General features: G+C 33.8%; 1 protein-coding gene across 4 annotated transcripts in view; it reads left to right on the top strand.

The window, feature by feature from the left end:
• The window catches only part of ACAP2 (ArfGAP with coiled-coil, ankyrin repeat and PH domains 2), a 126560-nt gene extending 105030 nt beyond the window's left edge, over positions 1-21530 (top strand). For 3 of the 4 annotated variants that reach the window (XM_081831837.1, XM_081831832.1, XM_081831829.1), the window contains 10 exons: positions 384-592; positions 920-989; positions 2345-2436; positions 4206-4390; positions 5288-5380; positions 6379-6566; positions 6935-7044; positions 8359-8469; positions 11385-11446; positions 17032-21530. In XM_081831837.1, coding sequence (XP_081687963.1) covers positions 384-592; positions 920-989; positions 2345-2436; positions 4206-4390; positions 5288-5380; positions 6379-6566; positions 6935-7044; positions 8359-8469; positions 11385-11446; positions 17032-17132 — 1221 coding nt within the window. In that variant the 3' untranslated portion in view covers positions 17133-21530. The remainder of the gene's footprint in view (positions 1-383; positions 593-919; positions 990-2344; positions 2437-4205; positions 4391-5287; positions 5381-6378; positions 6567-6934; positions 7045-8358; positions 8470-11384; positions 11447-17031) is intronic. The other variant, XM_081831835.1, reaches the window with a different exon arrangement.
• Positions 21531-22406: the final 876 nt, after the last annotated feature.

The raw sequence follows: 22406 nt of genomic DNA, 5'->3' as shown, positions 1-22406 counted from the left end.
GTCTCATGTTTATTCCATCTGTCTCTGATCTTGCATGTTAAATAAGTGTTTCCCTTTCTCTTCACCCCATATCTTGTACATGTGTTCAGTGTGTCATTTATTTTATATATATATACACATATAAATTAAATGTAAATATTTATTTACATAAATAATATATCATTTCCAATGTTTATGTTTCTTCTGACAAGACTAAATGCCAATTGATGGAGGAACCTATATCTTTTTATCCTTGAATCTGTAATGCCTAGAACAGTACCTGGCTTAGGCCCGTAATAAGCCTTCAATTTATTGATTGGAAGCTTTGGTTTGGAGCAGGTAATGTGTAGCATAGTATTGCAATTTTTTTTTTTTTTTAAACAAATAATTCTTAATTCTTTTAGAAGCTGGATAAGAAATCATCTCCATCCACAGGAAGCCTGGATTCTGGAAATGAGTCAAAAGATAAATTATTGAAAGGAGAAAGCGCGCTGCAGCGAGTCCAGTGTATTCCTGGCAATGCTAGCTGCTGTGACTGTGGTCTGGCGGATCCACGGTGGGCCAGCATCAACCTGGGCATCACCCTGTGTATCGAGTGTTCTGGGATTCACCGGTGGGTAGGCCTGCACCGGCTGAGACACTTCTCTGATTCTCTAAATTATGGTGTCCCATTGGTTACAGGGCCTTTTCCACTTGCCTTAATGTGGCTGCCATTTGTATCTTTATAACTTTGGCATTGGGAGTGCAAACTCTGGTTTGTGGAGTGCTTTAGAGGACTTAGTTTTACTATTTATTATTAGCCAGAAGAGCTCTACTTATTTACATACATGTTGAGGGCTGTATTAGCAACTATGTCCCATTAAAAGAGAAATAATTTGCATCATATGCAAATAGAGACTTGATAGCTTTCTATATTAATATAGTCTTTTTTTCCCTCTAGGAGTCTTGGAGTTCATTTTTCAAAAGTACGATCTTTAACTTTAGACACCTGGGAGCCTGAACTTTTAAAGGTAAAACACATACTTGCTTAAAAATATTTCAGATTTTCACATAAAAGATCAGGATTTTAGAATCTTGATTTAAAAAATGTGTGAGTTTCTCAATGCTAACAATAAACTGAATTTTACTGGAACACATCTGAGACTATTTTGGCAAATCTGATATTTTCATAATTGGGTTTTTTAAATTGCTAAGTTTATGTAGCACTTTTAGTTGCAAGTCACTTCCCCTTGTAAGGAAAACAGCTTTCCTACATTTTTATGTTTTCTCAAAAAAACCTTCAATTCTGTGCCTTAATTTTAGTCTTTTGTAATTATATAAATTTTTGTTAAAAGTATAACAGACATATTAGTGTGCTCCAAAATGGATTGGTATAGCATGTTGTTATCATTGGGCCATTTTAGCATAGGACCATTTGCAGATTTACATTTCTCAAGGTAGTAGTCATCAAACTAAGACATCCTTTCAGCCTTGTGTAAGTTGTGCAAGGATTCCTATCTATGAAAATGTCATAAATCATTTTAGATCACTATTCAGGTTCTGGTAAGATTTATAAAACTCATATTGGTAAATAATATATTCCTTTTAATTCCCACCATTTAGTTTACCATATTGTAAAAAAATGTATATATTAGTTTAAAGATTGTAGTTTACTCTGCATTTATTTCTGTGTGAAATTGTGTTAATGTGCTTGTATTTTTATTTCAATCCATAGATAAACTAGTAATCCTCTCACTTATGTAAAGTAAAACATTTGCTTTGTGGAATTATTGTGTAAACATCTGGATGAAAGTGATAAATTGGTTCCTAAGGTAGAGCCCTATTTAGATAGATCCTATTAATTGTTATGAATTCAAAGGAGAAGAAAGTGGAGGATGAGAGGTAGAAACCTCATTTTTCGGCATCCATTTTATAGCTCTGAATTTAATAGATTCAATTTTTAAAATTTGGTTAAAACACAGTTGTCTGGTACATTAAAAAATATAACCACAAGTGTTAAACAAAATATTTTGAAACTCATATATAAAATATAAGGAGAAAATAGTTTACTTCTATTTTAAAACTTAACCAGTTTGGTCTTTTTTCATTTAATTTACCAAGCATTATGAATAGTATGCAGCATTGTGCTAGCCATAGTTGAGAGGTGAGTTAGGAGAAACCCTTTCTTGTAAGAGTGGTAGTCTTTTAGGCAAAATGATGATATTGCTCTTAGTCCTTTTCTTAATTTGTTTTAACTTTAAATGTCTTTGTGGGATGAGCATTGGCAGAATATGCAAAAGGAATGAGTTAATTGTGTGTGCTTTAAGGACTTTTATAGTATTTTTAGGAATCTGTAGCTTATTTTTCTATTTTCCTGCCAAAACAGCTTATGTGTGAGTTGGGAAATGATGTTATAAATCAAGTTTATGAAGCTAAAGTGGAAAAAATGGGAATAAAGAAACCACAACCAGGACAAAGGTACTATTTCAGTTGTCTCCATGTATTACTTTTTTTTTCATAAGCAGGAATATAGCTAAGATTTTATTTCACTATAATTGATATGTAATATTGAGACAGACTGTTTAGAAGATACTATTAAAATATGTCTATCTCTTTCTTGGGTAGGTATTAGATAATTATTTTTTATTGATTAGATAATCAACTCTAGGCTCCAGATGAGAATCTTAAAAGTCTCTACATAGAATGTAAAAGCTCTTAGGAGTTAAAGTAGACCAATTCTGTTATTGGCAGGCCTTTATAAAGAGATAATCTGTTCATTAATGTCTCTAAGGATCAAGTTTCTATTATCAACAATGAATGAATAGTTTTACATTGTTTGACTTCAATAAATATCTGTTGAGGGGTCTCTGGGTGGCTCAGTTGGTTGAGTGTCCAACTCTTGATTTCAGCTCAGGTCATGGTCTCGGGGTTTGGGGATCGAGCCCTGCTTCTGGCTCCGCACTGGGCATGGAGCCTGCTCAAGATTCTCTTCCTCTCACTCTGCTCCCTCTCCCCCCATGCTTGTGCTCTCTCTCTTTCTCAAAAAAAAAAAAAAAAATATATATATATATATTTGTTAATCATGTACTTTATACATGGCATTATGATATTAAAGAATTAAAGGTGAAAGGATAGCTTCTGATAGGGGAGAGTACTTAATTGCTGTGTTTGAAATTATACTTCCAATTCTATATATAGAGGCTCATTGAATGAAGTGGCTAGGAGTGCCCTCAAGGTACATAATTAGTTTTTATTGTTGATGTTGCTTTTAGTCTTTATGATTATTTTTAGCATTAAAATTTTATTTGCCTTAATCCTGTATTGAGATTTTATGTTCGACTAAATCTTTATGTATAATCAATATTTTTTTTTCAAGATTTTATTTATTTGACAGAGAGAGAGCAAGCATAAGCAAGGGGTGGGGCAGAGGGAGAGGGAGAAGCAGGCTCCCTGCTGAACAGTAAGCCTGACACCATACCCCAGGATCATGACCTGAGCCAAAGGCAGATGTTTGACTGAGCTACCCAGGTGCCCCTATGTATAATCAATATTATTTTAAAGTTACTGCTGTCTGAACTAGTATCACTTAAGTGAGATTATTTGCTATAGCATGGCCAAGTTATTTCAGACCTTGAAATATCTTTGTATTTTAGCCAAAGATTTAACTACTTTAAAAGGATGTAAGTAAGAAAAAGTATAGAACAGACTTGGCATTTTATGATTGTGTCAGAAAAGTTTAAAATGTGACATTTTTTCTTCTTTAATTAGGAGTGCTATGTTGTTTTAAAGTAGTTGTTTTAGGAAAAATTATGACTGACAATAGTGATAGTTCATCTATTGATGTTATCTGTTGGAGTAAAATGAAATTAAAGTTAATTTCTATAAATTTTTATAGTTTTCTTGGTAATGTTTTCCATTTTGTAAAAAGCACAAGGGGAAAAAAAAAAAAAGCACAAGGAAGTATGTATAGAAATGAATGAGCCCAGAAATTAAGAGAAGAAGAGAGTGCCATGTTAATACTTGTGATTTTTCAGTTAGTTTATTACTTGTATTTTATTTGAACATGAGATCATAGTTTATTAAATATTTGGAAGGGAAATATGTTGCATAATATCACAAATTTAGTTTTAACTAGTAATACGTTTAGTGACTTTTTAGGAAATATTTGGTGTGTAATGGCTTCTTCTCAGTGTTAGCCATACTAAGAGATCAAGCAGAACATCATGATGTTTTTATGTATATACCAGGCAGGAGAAGGAGGCATATATCAAAGCAAAATATGTGGAGAGGAAATTTGTGGATAAGTATTCTGTATCATCATCACCTTCTGAGCAGGAAAAAAGGATGATCTCCAAAAGTTGTGAAGAAAAGAGGCTGAGCATTTCTAAACTTGGGCCCAGTGACCAAGTCAGAGTGCCTCCCCAAAGTTCAGGTATTATAGCTTACTTGTTGTATATAGAAATATTTTCTTAAACTGAAGTCACTTTCTTAATCTCTGAATTAGTAGCCATTGTAGTTTATTTAAATGCTAAAAACCTGTTTCCTTCTACATATTCTAAGGAAAAATTGGATTTCTATGGCCTTAAAACAGTTAAAATGCAATAGCATCTTGGTAATTCACATTTCTAGGTAATGCGTATATTCTAAGGAATAAAACTGCTTAAGGTGCAAGGGGAGATGGGAATTACAAATCTATCGTGGCAACAAGCCCTGAATATCTGATTAACCACCTAATATCCTTCCTATTTTTTCCTCCTAAATTTTTCCCAGTAACGTTTTTTTCCTGCCCTTTTCCCTTCTTATGGCCTGCTTTGTGCTTTGCTAACTTGCATGTCCCCAGTGGTTGCTGTAAATAGCGACGAGGCCAGGCGGGAGTCTCTGTTCTGTCCTGATGAGCTAGATTCACTCTTCTCCTACTTTGATACTTCTTCAAAACTACGTAGTAGTAAGTACTACTCTTGTGGAGCATTCCAAGTCTGTGCCAGTGGTCATTGTGCGGTGTGGCCATTTCTCTAGATGTTACCCATTGTCTCAGAATTACACATTACTTGCAGTCATACAATAAATTAAGCTCTTCACCACACCTGACATATTATGGGGTAATGAGATGCGTTGCGACTCTGAAGATAAGTTTATTTTCAGGCTTTGTGATTGATTCATATTTTGCTAAGCTAAATGTCTGAAAGGATTAAAGTTTATTAAATGTATTGTGGTAGTGGCCAAGTTCATGTTGACATATCAGAGCTCATTTTAAAACCTTGTTGTTTGTGGTAGATTGTTTTCTGAAAGGCATGAACTTTAATCACTAGCTGATTTTTCTTTAAAACAGTCAAAAGTAATGATAGTGGAATCCAGCAGAGCTCTGATGATGGAAGAGAATCTTTACCCTCCACAGTGTCTGCCAATAGTTTATATGAGCCTGGTGAGTTTTGGTGAAATTCAATGTTAATTGGTATTGTTTGCTGAAAAATGCATGTGCTTTGTGCTTAGTCTTGATTAAATAATTTCTGAAGAAAGTGGTTAGCCTTTTAGGAGGTGTTGTTAAATGAGAAAGCAGCTATTTCTTTTCATATTTAGAAGTTCTCTTCTAGCTGTACATTCTTCTAAGCCTCATGATGCGTGCTAGAAGTGCCTGTCAGTCACTAAGGATACTTTGTAATCCACATGAACTGTCTTATCACTCTTTATCTTTTTTTATGGTTGTTTTATCAGGAGAACGAGATTAGCAACTCCCTCTGCATTATATTTTTCTTCTGACCTGTGCTTTCTTCCTATATTCTCTCCTTGAGTTCCATGATTTTGATCTTGCAGAATACCCAGGGTAGTGAGCAATTTTTTGAATAACTTGAATTGCTTGTACTGTACATTGTGGTGGTATTAGACCATCCTAGGAATAAAGTAAGGCTTGGTCTAGTAGTAAAATTCTTTAGCAATTTTTTTACCAGCTCTTGTGAGTCCTTAAATCCAGGCTTTTATAGGAATATACCTAATTTTAATCTAGTACAGAGTGATTCACTTCCCACTGAATCCTGGCAGGACCATAAAAGTCTAGCATACCAATCAACGTCTTTGTAAGAGAAGAAGTTTGACTGTTTGGGAAGTGATCAGTCTGTTGGGAATAACATTTTTGTGAAAATCTCCCATTCGCTCATTTTGTTAAATTAGCGGTTTCTTTTACATCTTTTACATTGTGGTACATTTTTTAATTTGTGGTAAGATGTACATAACATAAAATTTACCATCTTCCCCATTTTTAAATGGAGAGTTGCGTGGCATTGACCCTCGTGCTGCTGTCACTACTATCCAGCCACAGAGCTCTCTTCGTCTTACACAACTGAAACCCTGTACCTAAGAAATGAGAACTTCCCACTCTCGCCCGCCCTGCTCATTTTTATTTATGTATTTGTGTTTGCTTTTCAGAGGGAGAAAGGCAAGATTCTTCTGTGTTTCTCGACTCTAAACATCTTAACCCAGGACTCCAGCTTTATAGGGCTTCATATGAAAAAAATCTTCCTAAAATGGCTGAGGCTTTGGCTCATGGTGCAGATGTGAACTGGGCTAATTCAGAGGAAAATAAAGCAACACCACTTATTCAGGCTGTATTAGGGGTATGAATCCATACATTGTAAAACATGAAAAATTATAATTCATTGTGAACATAGCTTTAGCATTATTTTTTGCTTTAAGAGATGGGTTGGAAAGTAGAAGAAAAAGCTGGTAGTGAGTTCTGAGCACCACTTTGATTATGTAAGTTTTTTTTTTTTCTCAGTGGAAGAGAATTCTGGTGATGAATGTGTAGTGTCTTTTGCTACATCATCATTCTTGGGAAGAAAGTAATATAACTTATCATTTTTCTGCTTTTACTGGGGGGTATTTTTTGGGAAAAGAGAAAGGCTATCAGAGTAAATACCTGTTTTTAATAGAAATATATTATTGTTTGCTCTTCGTACATTGTTATCTTCTGTTGTCCTTTAAGGGTTCTTTGGTGACCTGCGAGTTTCTTCTACAGAATGGTGCTAACGTGAACCAGAGAGATGTGCAGGGGCGGGGCCCTCTGCACCATGCCACTGTCTTGGGACATACAGGGTAAACTGTCGTGCTTACATATTTAAGTAGATTTTATTTGAAAAATTATTTTGAAATAATGTTTTGCTTTTTCTCAGGTGAAGGCCCATTGGGTAGAGTTTATAAAATGATACTTTCCTATGACTTCTATTGTCATGATAGAATTTGAAATTTTAAAAATCTCATGCAGAAAAAAGCTATTGTTACTTTTCAGATAAGAAAGTTGCAAAGCCTATTTTGAACTTTACTTGCCATTTATATAGATCAGTTTTAGTCTTTAAAACTTTTACTGAAGTTATGGTGTTTTTTTTTTCAGCAACTTAATCTGTGTTTGTATTTATGCATGTTCACATACATTACGTGCATAGCACACACATTTGGGGAGAGTTTTGTAATTTTGGACATTTGAGTTTTCCCACGGCGTAGCTAAAGTCCAATTTTAAAGTAAATTCTTAGTCTGTGCTATTGCCGTTGAGGTGTCTGCAGCGATATTTAGACTCATAGAACCATAAAGTTGTGAAGGTGGATCTTCTAATAAATGGTACAGATGAAGTCAAAATGTTGACCTTAAATGAAAAGTTTGTGTCATAGGTGATTGTTTTAAATAAAATATCTCCGGATATCCAATTCTTATTATCCCAACAAGTAAGACGCTGTCCCTTTTTAAGTGTATTTAAAGCATCTTCTATTTTTTTTAAAGGATTTTCTACTTTTATCATAGCTTACTTTTGTCTGTGAGCAAAGAGAATGAGTTCAATAACTTCATCATAAAAACTTCTGTATACTTAAAAATGTTCATATTTAATTTATTTTTGTATTCTTAACCAACCACTCTTCCCATTTTACTTCATAGACTCCATTTATTCATCCTATCATATTTTTTCATTTTTGTCAGTTTCTTCCAGTTATAAATATTTGTGGAGTCCAGAGGGAGGATTACCTTCCACTCTTTGCTGTTGAATTATCGTTGATATGTTAACATTGCCTTGGCTTCCTTCTTTTGCAGATAATGACCTTGAGTGATTTCTGTTTTAAGTTTATGGATATATATGTACATCTTTTTCTGATGTTATTTGAGGGTAGGAACTATAATTATACATTCCATCTTGCTACATAGCACCAAGTTAAATGTAAAAACATCTGGAGATTTGTAAAATGCTGATCATGGTAAATTTTTATTATTAGAGCCAGTGTTCAATAAATAGCTGTAGAATGAGTCAAGAATTTCCTAGTGAAAATGTTATTTCTTTAGGTAGTGCTTTTTATTTTTTTAAGGTGAATACTGTTTTTTTTTCCTCATTGGCAATGTCTCAAAAATGCTGTTTTCTGAAACAGGCAGGTATGTTTATTTCTAAAACGAGGTGCCAATCAACACGCCACTGATGAAGAAGGGAAGGACCCTTTGACCATCGCTGTGGAAGCAGCCAATGCCGATATAGTGACCTTGTGAGTGTTTTCCTTTGACCTGATTATTTCTCAATGTATTATTATACAGGGTTTTAGCATAGTTTCATGCATAGGTGTGAACTATAAACTTGATTGATTGTTTACTGTGTGCCATGAACCTCTCTAGACACATTAAACATAGTAAGCGCTTTACACACATGAACTTACTTGGTTCTCACAACAACCCTATGAGGAAGAGATTATTGTTATTAGCCTCATTTTATAAGAAGCTGTGCCACAGATAATTTGAGAAACTGGTGACTTGTGGAATGGGGATTTGAAACTAAGAATTTTGGCTCTAAAATCCATGTTCTTTTTTTTTTTTTTTTTAAGATTTTATTTATTTATTCATGAGAGACAGAGAGAGAGAGAGGCAGAGGGAGAAGCAGGCTCCCAAGGAGCAGGGAGCCCGATGTGGGACTCGATCCCAGGACCCTGGGATCATGACCTGAGCTGAAGGCAGACACTTAACCATCTGAGCCACCCAGGCGCCCCTAAAACCCATGTTCTTAGCCACTTCTTCTATACTGCCTGACCAGTAAGGACACAAAACCAATGGCTTCTCTAAAATGGATCTTTAATTCTCACTACAGTGCTAGGGCAGGGGTTGGAGTGGTACAGTAACAGGCTGTTACTCTACTCAAGAATCTACATTTTTTCTACCTCAAGAGTTAGAGGATTATAAGTAGGGGGGACAGCTGCATTGATATCAGTCACTTTTGCATTTGCATTGCCTTTGGGCAGTGATACTTAGAATCTGTTTGTGCTTTTTTTTTTAAGGAATTATTCACATGAATATTCTATTTTAAGATAAAATACTTGTTTTTTAATGTTTGAATATGACCAAATATGATCTGTTAAAGAGTTTTGAGATCTTAATTTGATTTTCATCTTAGATCAAAGTTGTTTGTTTACACTGGAACCTAGAAATGTGCTTGGCACCTACACTTTATTGTTATGTAGGAAATAGGTTGTATGAAGTCACTTACTCATTCTATTCTGGGTTGAATGAAAGCCAGAATTGTCGATCGCCTGCAATATGGATATGAGTAAAGGTAGTTTCCTTCACACTACTGAATCTCAGTCACTTACAAAGAGAAACTCTCCTGGCTGCCTTAAACACCTGAGCTGCTGCTGGGAATTCTTGACATGTCGTATATCCCTCCTCCCTGGCCCCTGCCGAATTAAGACACACAGTAAAACAGTAAAATATGCTTTCTCTGTACTCAACGTCCTTTCCCCACTGGAGAGGTTAGTGTGATTTGGGGGCTATTGTAGGAAAATTTAGAACTTTTAAATCATAATAGATTCACCATTGGATAAAGATAAGTTATTAAAGAAAAGATAGGGATAGTATAGAGGTAGAAACTCTTATAATAATGGCCTCTTTGGGGACCCTTGGGTGGCGCAGTCGGTTGAGTGTCTGACTCTTGGTTTTGGCTCAGGTCATGATCTCAGGGTCATGAGATCAAGCCCCACGTTGGGCTCCAAGCACAGTGGGAAGTCTGATAAAGTTTCTCCCTCTGCCTCCCCCTCCCCACGCTTGCTCTCCTTCTCTAATAAATAAATAAATCTTTAAAAAAAATAATGGCCCCTTTTTCTCAAAAATATCTGTTCCCAAATTATCTAAATTTTCTCATTTTACTTTGTGTGAGGACTTCAGTTTCACTTAATAATTTTTGAAAATAAGTGTCCTCTCTGAAAAGTCCAAATATCAAAGAGGATTTAAGGCACTATTAACTCATGCAGTGGTTGTGAAGAGATGGAAGGGAATGGAATGGTGGTCTTCCTCTTCTTTTTTTTTTTTTTTAAAGATTTTATTTATTAGAGAGAGAGAATGAGAAAGAGAGAGAGAGAGAGCACATGAGAGGGGGTAGGTTCAGAGGGAGAAGCAGACTCCCGCTGAGCAGGGACCCCAATGCGGGACTCAATCCTGGGACTTCAGGATCACGACCCGAGCCCAACCAACTGAGCCACCCACCCACCCTGGAATGGTGATGTTCTGAAGAGAGGGAAAGCTCATGTCACATGCTGCAGATGTCAGAGAGTGCATGTCAGTAGAGGGTGATAGAGCTTTCATTGGGCAGTGAGTTTTTGGTGGCCTGAAGCACAGGCAAGTAGTACAAATAGTACAAGGTGGGAGAGGTGCACCAAAGGCAACATTTGCCTCTTTCAAAATGTTGCTTAAAGTTGCTTAAAGTTAGTAAGAAAATGGGAGGAAATCCTTGTCTTCTTAATCCAATGCTATATGTCTTCCTGCTGCCAGGATGAATAACCCAAAAAAGAATGTATAATTAAATGGTAGCCTTGGGAAAATCTTGGTAACCTATGGTCATTTAATACATCAAAATGTAATTCCACTATTTAGACATAACACATACTATTTACATATCTGGAACGACCTCACCTTGGGGTGAACCAGAATGAATTTATACGATACAATATGACATCCTGTACTGTAGAAGCAACACTTTCAACAGTTGGCAGTTAAAGTGTGGCAGGTTGCTGTAGAAGCCAGTCTGGAGGCAAGTAAGCTACTGGACGTGCTGCAAGGGTCCTGCTTAAACAGCTGAAATGTACTTGTTAGAATTCTTTATTGTCAGGGCACCTGGCTGGCTCAGTCGGTAGAGCATGTGACTCTTGGTCTCGGGGTTGTGAGCTCAAGTCCATTGTTGGGCTTAGAGATTTACTTAAAAATAAAATCTTTAAAGAGAAAAAAATAAATCTTTTATTGCCTTCCCTCATGAGAATTGTATAAAGAAAACTAAAACTAAAATTCCATCTATTTTATTGGTAAATACTGGGAAAAGGAAAAGATTATATCAGTGTATGTTTTTACCTGCTTATATAATTCACTAATTTATGAATATTTATATTACATAACTTTATCTAATAATCCTTTCCTTTAATTTTAGGTTACGTTTAGCAAGAATGAATGAAGAGATGCGGGAATCAGAAGGACTTTATGGACAGCCAGGTCAATATTCTACTAATAACCATACTGAAATGCAGTATAAGAAATGCATTCAGGAATTTATTAGTTTACAATTGGAAGATTCATAGTTCTTTAGAGAACTGACTTAATACTCTAGAGATTTTATAATGTGTAAATTGTGAGTTGTTATGTATTGTACCTACTGAATTCTTGGGAGTGGCTAACTCCTGAGCCTTTAAAACTCCGTAACTATTCCTACTACAGTACACATTTACTTGCTGTGTTCAGCTTTGGCTGCTGACTTCTTTATCTGCTGTACAGATATCTTCCGTCTACATTCCAGTGACACGAATGGAATGATAACCTATCTTTATACTACAGCAGCAAAATAGTCATTTTCATTTTGGAATTCTCTTTAGCTGTCAAGTGAATATAACAGAGTTGTTTTCTTTTTGTTATTCAGGGAATTTCTATAAATTGTGTTCAGGGAAAAAAAAATCACCATGTGTTTGGCATATAAAAAGTCAGTATGGAAAATACCTAGAAAAAGTTTATTGAATGGAGAGTTTTGTACTCTGATCTAAAAATAAGTTGTAGGTTTAAAAATAAAATTTACTAGTAGTTTAAGAAGTCCATAATGGGAGTAGAGTTAGTTTAAAAGGTATAGAGAAAAGGTCTCACTTTATCTTGTAGCTTTGCCCCCAGCAATCATACGATATTTGTTGGATAAATGTAAGTATTTAGAACAGTATTTCATGAACCTGATGGCAGAGTAGATTTGTTAGAGAAACCTCAACTCAGGATCAGTTCACGTCTCATTTTGAGTAATTTTCACCTTTGAGTCAAGATGTGAAAAGGAAGAAATGTTGCTAATCAGATTCCTTTCTTTGATGAACACATCCTAATTAGACATTCTTCACAAAAAAAAAGTAATAATTGGATCTCCAGTTTCATGAATTTGAGTATATGAATTACTAATTTGTTTTACATTCGTATATGTATTAGTAAAAAATTTCAGGAATTCATGACCAAAATAATTGAGAATATTAGTTTCAAGTATATTTGATTTTTTAAAATGAATATTAATGTGTTATTTTTAAAGTGGCTTGGTAATATCATCTATTCTTCCTGTTTAAATATGTTTTGAAATTTCGGTATTTTATGCTAGCTTCAGCCATTAACTTTTATTTTAACTGGATTAATATATAATTAGTATAAATATGGGGCCATTCTTGTCTCAGAGGACTGTATCTACTACTTATTGTTGGTCTAGTTTAATAGGGAACAAATAAGAACTTTGAGAATAGAGGCACTTCAGCTAGATATTTCTAATCTAGGGTGTCCCACTTTAATCCTATGGATCAAACAATACTACTGACTCATGGTATACCAAGATGTAAGAGTGCTGATTAAGGGTGAAGTGTCAGCGTTAATTCTGAATTTCACCCATTTGTTTTAAACTTGAATGTTAGATTTTAAATAAGTTATAATTTTGTAACAGATATACTTAAGTGAGAGTATTACTAGGCCATTTTTGAGGCCTTTGTGTTTAAGCACTTTAAAAATAAAATTATTCAAAGGATATAACCTGATATTTGTGAGGTAAGAGTGAACTTCAAGATTTTAAGTTAAATAATTCTTATCCTGAAATTTTGAACTTAAATGTTTGGTCAGCTGGTCTTTCCTTAAGCTATTTGCTAATGAAGTTACACCAAACTGATTAGTCATAAGGTCAGTGGTCACTTTCCTTTGGAGTTGGGAAGCTTGAAAGGACAGGGCCTCCATGTTCTTGTAACTTCTAGTTCCACTCAAATTGCTTGGACTTCTGCTGCCACTGTTGAGGAGTGTTCAAATGTCTCTTTCACTGTTGTTTTATATATAAGTTTATGAGCATACACCTTCCTTTCCTCAGTAGAAAAATGAATTTTTCCAATGTATTTGACTGAAAATTTGAACCAAAAAGCCTAACTTAAAAAAAAATATTTTTTCTATCACTCTCAAATTTTAGAGGTTAAAAATAGATCGGAATTCTGGAAATGGTGTATCAGCAGAATAAAATGAGAGGATAATCTTGATAATAGTTAGATTTTTAATGCATTTAGGGGGTCTCCTATGTAAAGCAAAACAATTTTATACACTTATCCAGGTGACCTGGTAAAATGGCACAGCAGTTGCTCTCTGGCTACTTTTCCTTCATGAGTCTTTGTAGAGCAGAAATGTTCACTCAGGCAGTAGGTCTTTCTTTCCCTCCACTTGTCACTGTTCTTTTTCTCTCATTAATTGTGGTTGATTGTTTTATCTAGATTTTTTTTTTTTTTTTTGTGGCCTAGCAATACCTCAGAATTGTGGGTAATTTTAAAATGCAGGTATTTTCAACCTTTTGATAATGAAGGGCCCTATCATTTAAAAGTCTCAGATATAATCTTTGGGAATCATGGACTTACTTCTGAGAAACCCCACTTCTGAAACTTCTATCTACAACCCTAAGGACCTGAAACTCCCTGTTTTTTTTTGCAAGGCGCTATAAGAGCATGCATTTCCTGAAGGGAAGATGTATCCCTCTTTATCAGGTCCTACAGCTCTTAAGAGGACTGGGTGAGTGAGTGAAATATCACGCCCTGCTCTCAATTGCTGGAAACCACTTTGGTGGTTCCCACAGTCTCTGGCTCTATGACTCCTCTTGATTGTTGGCAGAGTTTCTCAGCCAGTTGAAAATTATCCCTTTAGTGAACCACTACTGGTTATGGGAATATGTTGCTGGCAAAGGTTGATCACTGATCAGTTTTCAAAAGAAAGCTGTAATCAACCCAGAAAGGGTGGGATCATATACTTGATCACCTCGGGGTGGGGTCTCACGGGCTGCCATCTCTTTGAGGGGAGTGCATTTCAAGAGCAAAATCAACAAAATCTTGGATCATCATCATTGCTTTTGCAATGGATATTCTGAATACCAAAAATCAAAAACTATTTTAAACTATCAGTGGACATACAGCAGTTCATATTTTAAAAATTCAGAACTGTCTGGGCACATAGAATAGTTAACTATTGGAAGAGAAATAGAATGTGATTAAGTAATTTAAAGTATATAACTTAGCATTACAAATACTGGGTGATTATTGCTTACCATTTGTAATAAACCGTTAAATGTACTTCTATGACCTTCCAGGGCAGCATATTCTGGGTTATTGTTTATGTATTCTAGTGTAGACCAGTTATATTTGCCTTGGGAAAAATTCTGAATGATTAAAATTATACTTAAATTTTAAAGAATCACATTGAAGTTCAATTTATGTTAACTATATTAAGTATCTTAGTCACTATTGTTATTGTAATGTTTGCTTTTTGATAATACATTTTGAGCCCTAAGAAAGGTGTTTTATTGATAGTCCATTAATTAATGTTTGTTAGAAACTGAACGTTAACAGGAAGTTTGTGTGTGTGAAGGTGAGGCTTCCTTTTGTATTGTATTAACTCGTAAAATGTATTCGTGAAACCAATGATTGTGTAGCACCAACACTTTCCTTCAAGGAAGCATTTAATCCAGTGAGTAAAAGATCTTATAACTTGTTTTGCATGGTACAATGGTTCTACCAAAATGTACTTGTGTAATAGGTACTAGATGATTTAAGAACAAAAGCTGCAAAACCACAAAAAGAAAAAAAACCCTACAGTTTGTTATACAGAATATGCGTTGCTAATAGTAGAAGCCATATATTGCCATTGTACTGTTGTAATACTTAAGAATGCTCATCTGGTGCTATCTGTAAACTATTTGGCATTAGCGTCTGCTAGATTCTTCTTCCTATTTCTCCTTGAATGTATAATGTGTGCCTTTTAAGTTACTTCTGGTGTTGGATGGTAAAATCAGTGTGTTATTTTTGTATTATGATCTGCACTTTACACTTCCTTGGAAAGTAAAATTCCAGACTCTCAAGTTTAAATAGTATTTTAAAAATATTTCTAATGTTTACAATAAATATTTTAAATATTTTAATTCAACATCTAAGAATAAGAATTTTTAAATATTTTGTATGGTTTGTTAATTGATATTTAATGTTGGTCTCTTTTCAGTTTATTTTATATCATCTAGAATGGCTAAAAATGGGAATAGATTTGAGATAGATTTAATATGAGAGCTTAACTTTTAAGAAATCATGGGTGTAGTTGGATTGTCCTAACAGTTGTTCCAGTATATCAAATTTTATTTTTATTGTTTCAATAACATGAGTTAGATGCTACTCTTAGCCAGCTTATTAAGATTTTCTTCTTACTGTGTTTTTTCTTTTTAAAGTAGACTGATTGATTCAGGTCATGAGAAAATTTCCAGGACTAAATGTTTTACATGGACTAAATACTAAAAGTGACTAAATATTAAAAGTATTAAAAAATTTTTATTGAGAATCTTGGGTTATGCTGTTAGACCTTTTTACTAGATCTTTATCCCCTTCCCCCAACTTTTTTCCGATTCTCTAGCTTTTGGTATGACATCTACTGCCTCAAAGATCTCGCTTATTAAAAGCTGACAAAACTTACTGCACTATTAACAGCTGTAGCAATGAGTTTGTAATAAGATGGATGCAAGATGTCTTACGGGAAATAATTATAAAACCATGTGGCAGCAGTAATCATTTAAAACGGTATTTGATGGTTTAAATTTTGAAAACAGAACTATGCTAAGCTTCTGTGTAAAGCTAATGTTTAACAGGAAGTAGTCATGATGAAAGATTCATCTTGAAAATAAGATTTTACTTTATGTAAATCCTTCATCTGAGGAATTAATCTTTGTGTATGCATATATTTAGTTTCTCCTAGCAAGAAAAACAGTATTCAGTCTGCTATAGTATCAGTATCTATAATCTGCTTCTCTACAAACGTATTTGTATGTAAATACATATGTGTATTACTCTAATTTAACAGACATCTTTGGTATCTGTTCCCCTTTTGTAATAACATTCTTGCTCGTACGACCTACGGTAAACAAAAAACTTCTGACTAAGTGTGAAACTGACTTTAGTTTAGTCATTTTCTAGGCTTTATTATTTTATAAGCTTAGTAAGCAGTGGATTAGGTGCATTAATTTTAGTTAAGCATTAAAGTTGAATAAAGAATTTCTTTTTCACATGCTATTTAAATTAAAATGCCTTTTAACTAAAGGATGATATTAAAATAGGCTTTTTTTCTCACCTGGTTATCAGTTTGTCTTATTAATAACTTACATCCATCAGAAGCATTAGTATTTGTTATTGGTCTTTTCTTTTGGCCTTGATCAAGGGAAATACTTATTTAAGAATGCCTTGTTTACTATACCTCATTTAGAATGACTTTTATTTCTGTGTAAATAAATGTATTTCTTTACATTGCTTTAAAACACTTGCATCTTTGCTCTTTTCTAACTCTGAGCTTTCCTCTGGCTGCATCTGAGGTGCTTTTTTCAGGTATAGCTTTTTTTTCCTTCACTGTATGCTTTTCCAGCATTTATATATGTTAGTCTTTTTTCTTCCAAAAATGCTCATCTGAGCAAAATTTGAATATGATTAATTATAGTTACTAGCCATAAAAATGAATGTTGTTTATTTATACTTTCATTGTATACATTTTAAAAGCGTCTTTGTTTTACTTTCATGCAGGTGATGAAACCTACCAGGATATTTTTCGTGATTTTTCCCAAATGGCATCCAATAATCCAGAGAAACTAAATCGTTTCCAGCAAGATTCACAGAAATTCTGAGTTTTTTTTAAGAAGGGGAAAATATTAAATTGAATGATCCCCTAATGTGTACATCTGAAATCTCACAAATTTTTACTGCTTTAATTCTACTTAATTTTAGTAGGTATTGAGTGGTTTGGAAAAAAGGTACCAGTTCATTGATATTTTTATAAATTAAAACATAGAGCTCTAGTAGTTGGGAGAGGAACCTATTTTAGGACCTCTTTTATAAAAAAAAAAAAAAAGTCTGTTTAAAGGGCTATTTTTTATAGATAAAGTTAAATCTAGACTTAGGTCATCTCTAGGTTATAAGATGCTAAGAGTTTAGACAAAATCTCTGTTTTTGCCAATGGGTGGTAGCATTGATTTTTTTTTTTTCCTATGCATCATGCCCAGGATCATTCAGTCAAGCATGTCTGCATCAAAGTGAGAGCCAGATGTTCTGCCTGCCTGAAGAATATGTCTTTTCTTTAGCTTCCCTAATGATTTTTGGTGGTTCAAAAATATTTTTTTTTGTTGTTTTGTTTTGTTTTCTAATATCCTAACTATCATATACACAGTATGTAATTTAATTATCAGAGCTAGAGAATATGTTTCCTCCATTTGCTCATAAATGTAGTGATACTCCTTAGATTTCTGGTTATTGGCATGTATGTTAACACACGTGTAATGGCTGGACAAGTAGACATAACTCAGTCTTTCAGATTTATTCCATTTTATGAAGCAAAAAGAAGCCCTTAACAATTTTTTTTTAAATAACCAAAAGAATCCTTACTTATAGAAGTTGTAGTCCTTCATTATTGGGTTGGTTTCCTAAAACCTTGACAAATTTATTGATGTAATAAAACTATGTTTCAAAGGTTACTTGAATGTTGAAAAATTATGCTTTTATCAGATTGTAAAACTTTTAAAGGATAAGTTGATTTATAAAATAATGTAGAGCATTTTTATATTTGAAATTTCTCCTTTTCAAGATAATTTTGCTATTGCATTGAGTGAAAGAAAAATTTCTGTGAAAGAAAAACCTCATGTTTTTCTTAGTTTATACTAAATTACGTAATGATAGATTGCTTTTAATTTTTTCAACATCTATCCTGTGTACTTTGTACACAGTGTACAGTATTTTTAATTATACTATCTATATATCTTTAGTAGTTGGTTACATGAAACACTGACCCTTGAATTCCAAAACATGGATCTACTAATTTACACGTAAATGCTATAAATTTGTCTGATTCCATCTTTGATGGACATATCTTGTCAGGAGTACAAAATAAGTCATTTGCCTTACGGTTTCTAATATTGTCAGTAATTAAGTTTAATCTTCTTTTACAAGTTATGTCGAAGTGATATTATTGATACTCAGTTTCTAAATAAGAGTTTCTAAAATTTGCATTACCAGATAAGTAGAAAAATTATATTTAATTTGGTAGATAATAAAATTTTCTAACATCCCTCCCTCCAGTAACTAGAGTTTTATAAGCTGATTGCATGTCAAATCAGGATTTGTCTAAACAGGAATTAGACTGAAGTAAATTCATGTCACAGAAAAGTTTCCATATTTGGCCAAATTGTGTGCATATAATGCTTATTTAATAATAATCAGTGTATGTTAGATAAGGATAAAATATATTTAATAGTTATTTCTAAGAAAATACTAACTTCCAATGCCTGTATTTTAATTGCAACAGTAACAGGAACATTAAATCTCTGTTTCTCACCTCAGAGTCACAGATCATCTGGCTTTGCACAAGTCTAGTCTGTAACATTTTTATTAGAGTGTACTTTGAAGTTGTCCAAAAAGTTCAAGGATAAGGAAATATGTTAAAAATGAACAGAAAGAAAAAGAGAAGCTCACTTTTCCTTTGTAGTGCCTATTCCTGTTAATCATAGGCTTCACTTCTAATGCTCCTAAACTTTATCTGAGGAAGCCTGAACAGTTTTGCTTTGAGATCCAGCCAGTGGTGCTTCACATCATCTCTGGGGTCTCTGGTTGTGAAGGCCATTCCTTATGACACTCTTACCTCCTGTGGCTTGAGTCATGAGTTTTATTAATGTGGTAGTAATTAGTGTCTACTTAAATTTAATGGTTAGAGATGTATTTGAAGATTATCATGGTTCTGAATATCTTCAGAGAAACTAAATCTTTAACAGTATAGGAAGCCTGGCAATACAAAAATACATTCCTGTGGCTTGATTTCTTGAATATGCCATGACCCAATTTGGATGAAATTTGGCAGAAACGATGCAGTAAATATAGCAAGGCGTTAAAGTAAATTAATAGTTACAAGTAGTTACAACGTAGATTGGGTCTTACCAAGGTGAATTTAGCTGTGTCAACTAATAGCTTTTATATAGTATGTAACAAATCTGAGTTTTATTATGCTGTGAATTATTCTCAATGCATTATGAGAAATTATAGTGTGAACAATGTTAATCATACTTTCGGGCTTCGTAAGTCAATGTGATCGCCCTTTGTTTTCTTTCCCTAACTGATCTGCTTATATTAGTTTCTGATTCCTTATCAGTATTCTATTAGCTTATTGTCACTAGCACAGTAACTTAAAAGCTAGATTAACATCAAAATAAGAATAGCAGTACTATGAAGAGCTCATAAAATGCAGTCTTGCACTAGAACTAGACTAAAGATAATTGAGTAGTTATTTGCAGTGTTTCCTTGTAACACTTTTATGTTTAAGATTTCTAAGGTTTTTAAAAATTACCTTTGGTACAATCCTTAGAGATTCAGAAATTTCCAGGGATTCAGTACATTACAGTGTTTACCTAATTTTTACTGGTCTTCACTGTATATTTTAATGAGCTTTGATGTTTACTTTCTGAAACATATAATTTAATTTGGAATATATACTATAATTTTGAAAAAAAAAATGACACCTTCACAGTCTGGACAACTTAAGTTTGTGGTGTGTTGGGCAGTATTTTAAAAAATACAATTTTACACATGTAAAGTATGGTGACAATAAACCAAATTGTATTTAAGACTAAATTTACTACTCATTTTGAATAAGAACACATTCCCATAGCACTCTTACATTGTCCTATTAACTTTTCTGTTTGATAGCACTTTTGATCATGGACAGGAGCAGGAAAAATGATGTATTTTTATAGAATTGTTATGTCCAAAATGACTTCCACCTTCATGATACAGTGGAAAGAGCACTGACTAGTAGTTACTGCCCTTTTTGGATTCAGAGCTCCTCACAAATGAAATGAGTGGGTAAAACATGGTGAAACTGTAACAGCATCCTTTTGTGTACAGTTCTGCTCACAGTGTACTTTGACATTACTTTATCTCACCTGATTCTGACAGTAGGACTTCTGCGATATTAATCTAAGAATGCCAGCATTTCTGTTCTTTGATCCTGGGTTGCTCCTCTTGGTTTATAGAGGGGAGTCGTTGATGTGCTGGTTGGTAGGGTAGCTGACACCAGAACCCCTGTCGGACTGACTACTAGTCAGAGGCACTTTACTTGTATCATGAAATGTTTTGAAATCATTGTAAAGTAGCAAAATCTGATAATGACTGCCAGCTTTCCTTGTGTTTTCATAATGAAGACCCCAAATATTTTGGAGAACCTGGATATAAAATTACCTTGAAGGAATAGATTAGGATTTAAAGACATTAAATTGTAGGAAATATTACATTTTTGTAATAACAAATATTAATGAGAGCGACACATGGTAAGGTGATTTTAATTTACCATATACTTATCAAATTCTTGATGCTTCCAAATGAAAGGTAACTAAAAGGGCCTTGGATTCAGTTTGGCTGAATCCTGACATCTATAAACATAGTTTTGTAGACATCCTTTTCCAATTACATAAACTTATCCACTTAAAATGAAATAATAAGGGGAGGGAAATAAGATTTGATTAAATAATATTTTCTCTGCATTGGTCTTTTCCCTATCTTATGTTTTAAGATTTTCTTATTTTTCCTCAACAACCCCCTGCCTTGGGTGTTAATTTTAAACAGGGAAAGCTTGCTACATTATAAAGATTGCTGGCACCATTTATTTTACACAAAGGCTAAAGGTTAACTTTTCGAAATGATGAGCTACTTTTCTATATGTGTTTACTTGTGCTTTGTGGTATTTCTGAACCATTCCAGTCATAAAGACTTATTACATGTAATATTTCTTGCTACCTGTGAAAAGGCATATTTTAAAGAATGTATAACCAACACTCCATTTACTTTTTATTAGTATGTAGAGGATTTGTATCTAATTCATGAATGTAGTTTTACTGTAGTTTGTCATTGTAAATGGAGCAAAGTACATTATCTTTATAGTTATTCTAAAATGTACATTATGTAAGAATTGTAAATATTATACTTGATTAAATACTTTGTATGCTGAAAAATTATGATAAGTCAATAAAAATCTCACCTCTGGCATAGTTCTCTTATGCTCAGACTTGCACTTTATTGTGAACTACAACTGCAGACATGTCTGTTAAGAACTGTCATGTTTAAGATCTCTATTCCTTTCCAGCTCTGTCACATTGATCCAGTTGATTCTCTTTGCTGATTGCTTCAGTCAGGAAATCCATTTTCATCTTTTAAGTATTTTCTTCCTGATCACAGAGCTGTATGCATTTATTAGCTAAAAATCACAGAGGCTTTTTTTTTTTTTCTTTTGTTGCGGGAATGGGGGCTAGCCCTAATTATTTTCCATAATGATTGACATCTGTTGAAGTTCCCCATCTAGGCAACACGTTCACACTCAATCCTTTTCGTAAATAAACAAAAACATGTTTCTATATGAATTGAGATCTAAGGAATGGAGGGTTGAAAGAACAGATCTGGAAGTGAATCACCAGCTTTTTTTTTTGCCTTTTAAGTTAATTAAAAGCAGACACATAAAACTTTTCTATGTGACTTGCTTTATTCCACTTCATTTCATTTTCAGAATAGTTCTGTGAAGAAGAGAACTCACACCAAGTCAGTAAATTTTTTAAATGAAAATGAACAACCTACTTTTTCCTATTGCAAAATGATGCTTTTTCATTGTAGAAAAATGTTTAACAACAAGTAAAAAAGATAATTATCCATAATTCCATCATCTGCCTGTGCTCCCAGTATGGTCTCTACTAGCCACATGTAGCTATTGAAATTAATTAAAGTTAGACAAAATTAAAAGTTGAATTCTTCTGTCACACTGCTACATTTTAAGAGCTCAGCCACATGTGCCTAGGGACTACTGTTTTGAACAGGACAGATTGTAGAACATGTCCATCATTGTAGGAAATTTTGTCAAATAGTATTGAGGGGGA

This window comes from Leptonychotes weddellii, chromosome 1 (assembly GCF_054177405.1).
Source record: "Leptonychotes weddellii isolate Sample4059 chromosome 1, ASM5417740v2, whole genome shotgun sequence".
Lineage (NCBI taxonomy): Eukaryota > Metazoa > Chordata > Mammalia > Carnivora > Phocidae > Leptonychotes > Leptonychotes weddellii.
This window is presented reverse-complemented; position numbering and strand designations above follow the sequence as displayed.